The 7,843-nt window shown below is 53.5% G+C and overlaps 1 protein-coding gene across 1 annotated transcript in view; it reads left to right on the forward strand.

Moving 5' to 3' along the window:
• The window catches only part of LOC133126144 (TGF-beta receptor type-1-like), a 54,347-nt gene extending 48,114 nt beyond the window's left edge, over positions 1 to 6,233 (forward strand). The window contains 2 exon segments of the mRNA XM_061238010.1: positions 1,099 to 1,229; positions 6,101 to 6,233. Of these exon segments, the coding sequence (XP_061093994.1) occupies positions 1,099 to 1,229; positions 6,101 to 6,226 (257 nt within the window). The 3' untranslated portion in view covers positions 6,227 to 6,233.
• The last annotated feature ends 1,610 nt before the right edge of the window (positions 6,234 to 7,843 follow it).

A 7,843-nucleotide genomic window follows, 5' to 3' on the forward strand; every position in this document is an offset into this window, starting at 1 on the left:
ACTTTGAATTTAATTTAGAAAAGTAATAAAATAAAAAATAAAATAAAAAACATTGTAAAAATGAGAACAGATTGCAAATATATCTTCTCAGCTGAACATTCCACTGCTGGTGTAAAAGTCAGTGCTGGTAATTGAAAGCATTGCAGGTCTAGAAGCACTGACCTTTGGGGGTGAAAAGCAGTCCCGGGAAACCGACAGTGCTCTCGAGAGTGCACAGAGCTGGTCTGTGGGTGCCCAGCACCCTAGTCGGCCAACCTTGGTTAAATTAATGTGAATTTCTTTTCTTTTTTTTTCGGAAGCTGCAAAGGTTTCTAATTTTGTTTGCTGCGAGAGGTTCTTAAGTACAGATGCTGAATAATTCATGGGTTCTGCGCTGCGACGGTCTTCTGGGACCACTGCGGGGTTGTCACCGGGCTGCACTTTAGTTTATTGGGCTCGCCGCTGATTCTGATAACGCGTGCTCGCCCACAATGCACTGCGTCTCCCTGCGGTTCCTCCCGGCAGTCCGGACGCCCGGCCGGTGTGGCTCTACGATCGGCTCGCCTCAGTGGTGAGCCCCGGGTCCTGGCGTGTCTCCCTCACGTTGTGACGTGTCGCGTTCTGATCGCTGTAGACTAGTGATCAGGCACTGACGGTGGGCGGCCTGTGGCGCAGTGGTTAAGGTAAATGACTGGGACCCGCAGAGGTCGGTGGTTCTAATCCTGGTGTAGCCACAATGAGATCCGCACAGCCGTTGGGCCCTTGAGCAAGGCCCTTAACCCTGCATTGCTCCAGGGGAGGATTGTCTCCTTTTTAGTCTAATCAACTGTATGTCGCTCTGGATAAGAGCGTCTGCCAAACGGCATTAATGTAATGTCATGAAAGCACAGCTATATTGAGCGTCTGTTAATGAGGGCTGCTTGCTCAGTGAGGGTGAAAACATAACCGCCGAAAGTATTAATTTCATGTTCGTTTGTGGAGAAACAGTTACTGTACATCACGGATACACTGCGAAGACCTGCCTGAGATGAGCAAACAGATAAAATGATACTTTCCACAAGCGTTTTTTTTTTTTTTTAACAACATTTCTGACGCTACGCCGCCTCTCTTTTTGACCAGGCATCCACGAGGACTACCAGCTGCCCTACTACGACCTGGTGCAGTCAGACCCCTCGGTGGAGGAGATGAGGAGGGTGGTCTGTGAGCAGAAGCTGCGGCCCAACATACCCAACAGGTGGCAGAGCTGTGAGGTACGTCTGCGGAGGGAGGGAGAGAGGGAGAGAGGCGGAGGGAGGCAGAGAGAGAGAGAGAGAGAGAGAGAGAGGAGGGAGGGAGGAGAGAGGAGGGAGGGAGGGAGAGGGAGGAGGGAGGGAGGGAGGAGGGAGGGAGGAGAGGAGAGAGAGGGAGGGAGGAGGGAGAGAGGGAGGGAGGAGGGAGAGGGAGGGAGGGAGGGAGAGAGGGAGGAGAGAGGGAGAGAGGAGAGAGGGGAGGGGAGGAGAGAGAGGAGGGAGGGAGGAGAGAGAGAGAGGGAGGGAGAGAGAGAGACGAGAGAGAGGGAGAGAGAGAGAGAGAGAGAGAGAGGAGGGAGGGAGGGAGGGAGGGGAGGGAGAGGGAGTGAGACAGGGAGAGAGTGAGAGAAGGTGTGGGAGAGAGGGAGGGATGGAGGGTGGGAGAGGGTTGTGGGTGAGAGGGAGGGATGGAGGGTGAGAGGGAGGGATGGAGGGTGGGAGAGGGAGAGAGGGGTGGGGGGTGGGAGAGAGGGAGAGAGGGGTGGGGGGTGAGCGAGTGACAGGAGAGTGAGTTAGTAGGGAGTTAAAAGCGCTTTAGATAAAAGCGGGTTTATAAATGAAGTCCATTCACAATTTAACAGTGACGAGAGACTCAAGCTCTCGAATACCTCAAACTTGTTTACCACCGTCAGCACGGCTGCCAGACTCAGCCCAGGTTCCCCGTCTTAGGAGCTCTTCTTAATCACCTCACTCCGATATGCCTGTCAGATTTGGAATTCAGACGGCCTGTGGCCTTATGGGTAATGAAACCCTGCTCTGTATATTTCACTGGTTTCCAACTGCACAAGCCCCACTGAATAATGCCCCTGTGATGATGTTCCGCAAGTTATGTTCGCGGCTTACAAATCTATTTGTTTTGCCTGCACCTGTTTTTTTGGAGAGGCAACAATATCTTTTTTTTGTTTTTGTCTGCGCTGTTTGTCCAATGGAGGGCTAGCCCCAGCCAGTAGCAGACAGCCTCACGCATTTACTTAGCCGGTGTCCTTTTATCGTTGGGGAAATGGCCGCAATGAGATTAGATCCAATCTGGCGTAATAAAATCCCCTAATCGAATATCCCGCCGCGAGCTGGAGGAAGGGCCGCCGGCCTGTTTGAGGAGAAGACGCGCCGCGCCGCGACCTCTGACCCTCGAGCGGACGCGGGGGGGGGGGGGGTGTTCGGGCACGCTCGAGCTCCGCCCGGAGCACGCTGGCGGTCCCCGCTTCCGCCATTTTGTGTGAACTCGGCCCGAACGCTCGGCCCTCGAACGCTCTCCCTGATGCGCGCGTCAACGTTGTTCAACGTTGTGTCCACAGACTGTAAGCACTGGCGTCTGTGAAGTGGTGTGTGAGTCTGTGCGATAACAACCCTCTGGTGCGTACGTGTGTGTGTGAGTGTGTGAGTGTGTGTGTGTGTGTAGTGCGTGTGTGTCTGTGCGTACGTGTGAGTGTGAGTGTGTGAGTGCGCGCGTACGTGTGTGTGAGTGCGTGTGCTCTGTTAGTAGTAGCAGAACACGCCTCTGTTAGTAGTCACTGTCTGAGACGAAGACGGTCATAGACGTGGCATCTGGACAGACAGACAGAGACACCCACACTGCAGTCACCCTGAAAGCACCCTCCTTCTTGTGGTTACCACAGAGATCCCTTGTCTCCCACTTGAGCACATTTCTTTGAAATACTTATTGCATACATCTTCTAAAATTCTTCATACTTCCCTGGAATTGTGGGAGAACACTTTTACAGGAAAAGATGGAGAACACAAGCCAAGTTCAAACCTTCATTTTGTTTCGTTGCATTATTTAATTGGGTGCAGACTCCATAACACTGTAGCATAGTAGTAACATGACTTAATGGCTTATACACACTTCATGTGTAATTCATTACATACAATTTAATTATGTATTTATTTGTATTTATTTATATAATATTATCAGACACTTTTCTCACATTTGGTTCGAGCTTTACCGGGGTAAAGTAATGCCAGTGCCATTTCCATTCGTTTCTTTTTAGCTTTGATGTATTTTTTTTTTTTTTTTCTTGACATTTTTTGCTACTTTTTTTTTTTTTTTTTTTTTTTTAATTTGACAAAGAAAGTGCAGAGAAACCTGGCATCAAAGGCCACTTTCAATTTGAACCCTGTCCTGCTGACTTGTCGCTGGACTTCACTTGTTATTCTGCGCTTATTCTGGGTTTTTTTTTAAACCCATTGAAGTCTCCCCCCCCCCCGCCCCCCCCACCCCCCCCCCCCCCTCCAGACGCTGCTCTCTGCCACCTGCCGTGTGTTCTTTTAAGACCCTTTCATTCCGTCAGTGGCTCTCTCTCCCCGCGGCTGTGACGGAGTGACTGCACTGCCGGCGGTGTGGGGAAGAGCGCGTCTGTGAGACGTGTACGGGGGTCTGTGAGACGTGTAGGGGGGGTCTGTGAGACGTGTACGGGGGTCTGTGGGACGTGTACGGGGGTCTGAGACGGGTACGGGGGTCTGTGAGACGTGTACGGGGGTCTGAGACGTGTACGGGGGTCTGTGAGACGGGTACGGGGGTCTGTGAGACGTGTACGGGGGTCTGAGACGTGTACGGGGGTCTGTGAGACGGGTACGGGGGTCTGTGAGACGTGTACGGGGGTCTGAGACGTGTACGGGGGTCTGTGAGACGGGTACGGGGGTCTGTGAGACGTGTACGGGGGTCTGAGACGTGTACGGGGGTCTGTGAGACGGGTACGGGGGTCTGTGAGACGTGTACGGGGGTCTGAGACGTGTACGGGGGTCTGTGAGACGTGTAGCGGGGGTCTGTGAGACGTGTGCGGGGGTCTGTGAGACGTGTACGGGGGTCTGTGAGACGTGTACGGGGGTCTGTGAGACGTGTGCGGGGGTCTGTGAGACGTGTACGGGGGTCTGTGAGACGTGTGCGGGGGCCTGTGAGACGTGTACGGGGGTCTGTGAGACGTGTACGGGGGTCTGAGACGTGTGCGGGGGTCTGTGAGACGTGTACGGGGGTCTGTGAGACATGTACGGGGGTCTGTGGGACGTGTGCGGGGGTCTGTGGGACGTGTACGGGGGTCTGTGAGACGTGTACGGGGGTCTGTGAGACGTGTGCGGGGGTCTGTGAGACGTGTACGGGGGTCTGTGAGACGTGTACGGGGGTCTGTGAGACGTGTGCGGGGGCCTGTGAGACGTGTACGGGGGTCTGTGAGACGTGTACGGGGGTCTGAGACGTGTGCGGGGGTCTGTGAGACGTGTACGGGGGTCTGTGAGACGTGTGCGGGGGTCTGTGAGACGTGTGCGGGGGTCTGTGGGACGTGTACGGGGGTCTGTGAGACGTGTGCGGGGGTCTGTGAGACGTGTGCGGGGGTCTGTGAGACGTGTACGGGGGTCTGTGAGACGGGTGCGGGGTTCTGTGAGACGTGTACGGGGGTCTGTGAGACGTGTACGGGGGTCTGTGAGACATGTACGGGGGTCTGTGTTCCTCCTGAAAACCCGGCACGTGGCCGAGAGAGCGAGGCTCTTCCGTGTCGCATGGCTTTTGTGCGGCGCACGTTGTTCTCCGGAATGATTCCCGGAACTGAGAACGTCCGTGTCGCTGTCTGTGAGTACAGACCTGTGATATCGCCGAGAAGGCACAGAAACGCTGCCTGGTTTTTGCTTATAAACCGTGCGCAATACGATAGGCTGTAGTAAACGGGAGTAAATGCTACGCAGAAAATGAAGAATGTTTCACACTTGGGTTCCCAAACTTTTTTTCTGGTGCGTCTCCTAATGAATGTTTGTAAAATGTACACCTCACACACACACACACACACACACACACACACACTCCTTGTGACTATATTGACGATATACCACTACCTCTCGTGCCTTGTTGCTTTACTGTGAATGGTAAATGGTTGGCATTTATATAGCACCTTTATTCAAAGTGCTGTACAACTGATGCTTCTCATTCACCCATTCACACACATGCACTCACACACATGCACTCACACACATGCACTCACACACCATGCACTCACACACATGCACTCACACACACACACTCACACACCATGCACTCACACACCATGCGCTCACACACCATGCACTCACACACACACACTCACACACCATGCGCTCACACACATGCACTCACACACATGCGCTCACACACATGCACTCACACACATGCACTCACACACATGCGCTCACACACCATGCGCTCACACACCATGCGCTCACACACCATGCGCTCACACATGCACTCACACACATGCGCTCACACACATGCGCTCACACACATGCACTCACACACCATGCGCTCACACACCATGCACTCACACACCATGCACTCACACACCATGCACTCACACACCATGCACTCACACACATGCGCTCACACACATGCGCTCACACACATGCGCTCACACACCATGCACTCACACACATGCGCTCACACACCATGCACTCACACACATGCACTCACACACCATGCACTCACACACATGCGCTCACACACCATGCACTCACACACCATGCACTCACACACATGCGCTCACACACATGCACTCACACACCATGCACTCACACACATGCACTCACACACATGCACTCACACACATGCACTCACACACATGCACTCACACACATGCGCTCACACACCATGCACTCACACACATGCGCTCACACACATGCGCTCACACACATGCGCTCACACACCATGCACTCACACACATGCGCTCACACACCATGCACTCACACACATGCACTCACACACATGCACTCACACACATGCGCTCACACACATGCGCTCACACACCATGCATTTACAAAGGTCTTGTAACAATGTTTTAACACGAGAACCTGACGTATTGTCCCTGCCCCCCCTCCAGGCCCTGCGGGTGATGGCTAAGATCATGCGGGAGTGCTGGTACGCCAACGGAGCCGCCCGACTCACCGCGCTGCGCATCAAGAAGACGCTGTCCCAGCTCAGCCACCAGGAGGGCATCAAGATGTAGACCCCGTCTCGCCCCCCTGTCTCGCTCCCCCCCGCCCCCCCGGCCCCCCGGCCCAGCCCGGCCCAGCCCGGCCCCGCCAGGCCGCTCCTCTGTTACACTAGACTGAAGTGGGACCGGTGGGCCTCTCTCCCTTTTGTAAATGTTTGGCTTTTTATTTCCACACCCCTGGACCGTCGCAGGACTTGTGACCGGGCACGACGCGGCAACCGAGGCCCCGTTGTCGTGGTGTTGGCCGGAGGCCCCGCCCTGTCCGTCAAGCATCGATGCCACGCTACCCCCCGCCCCGCCCACAAGCCCCCGCTCTCCGATCCTGTCTGTGAATTCGGGGGGGAGGGGGGGGTGTTTTGGGAGTCTGTTTTCTCTCCCCCCTGGTCTAGGCCTCCTCCCGTTCTTAACCGAAAGTTTTTAAAAAACCAACTGACAAAAAAAAATGGAGAAAGGCGACGCATGGCGCGGTCTCCACGTCGCCCCGGGCGCCCGAGGTCACGGTCGAGGGAGAAGTCACCTGACTCCACGTGGCGGGGAGGGGCCTGTTGCGTTGAAGAACAGCGTTTCCGCGGGAACAGGACGGACGGTTTTATTTTCGCAGCTGTGTCAGGTACGCGATGTGCTTTTTAATTCATTTTTAGTCCCTTCAGGAGACGCCTCACTGGCGTCTCTTGAGAATGTATTGCACCACACACACGCGCGCACACACACCCCCGGTTCACACACGCTTCCCAGCTCGGTGTAACTTTATTCATTACGATTTCCTTTGCAAAACGAAACTGGACACGACCTCATTCCGTCTAGGCAAACATGCTGTGACATATGCAATATAAATATATATTTTCTATATTTCACTGCTCTGTACTACAACCATGCCTTCCAAGCCAGGTTGCCAGATAGTGCCACTCTCCCCCCCCCCAACCACCTCGCCATGTCTGCGCGAAAATCCCCCAACGGTGCTTGCATTTTTATTTTTGGGGGGAGGGAGTTGGGGTGCTTCCTCCTGGTGGCGCCGACAGGAAGTGGTCCTCTTATGCACAGGAAGGAGCGCCGGGGACCGTCTCCATGCCAACTCACGGGGCGCCACGCCCCTTCGCTCTTCCTCTCTGGCTCATCCTCACCCTCGCGGGGAATTCGGGGGACATCCGCGCCCCACGGCTCGAACCTCACAACGGCACGCAATCATCTCCAAAAAATAATAATAATAAAGCCTCGGACACGCAGAGGCATCTGTGACTGCAAAACGGCCCCCAGGCGTGTGGCATTACGGGGGGAGAGGGGAAAAACACAGCAAAAGCGTTATGAAGTTACTCTTAAAAACATGCATTTCTATTGTTGTTGCGTTATTCTTTGTGTGCATATATTAATCCGTTGTACAAAGGTCTAATTTAAGACATTGGGGGGTATGTTCATTGAGTTATAGCGAATGGATATTTACTAAGCCATATGTTTTCCAACGTTTTGTGGCAACTTTTTCTACTAGAATGTACATTTAAGAAGAAAAAAAAAAACAGCTGTTACATATGGACTATTTCATGTTTAATTTGTGTAAGCCTTAAGGGACCAATTGAAGGCTTCAGGTTTGTGTGTATGTGTGTGTTTTTTGTTTTTTGTTTTTGTAAAAAGATG

Source organism: Conger conger, chromosome 4 (genome assembly GCF_963514075.1).
Source record: "Conger conger chromosome 4, fConCon1.1, whole genome shotgun sequence".
Classification (NCBI taxonomy): domain Eukaryota; kingdom Metazoa; phylum Chordata; class Actinopteri; order Anguilliformes; family Congridae; genus Conger; species Conger conger.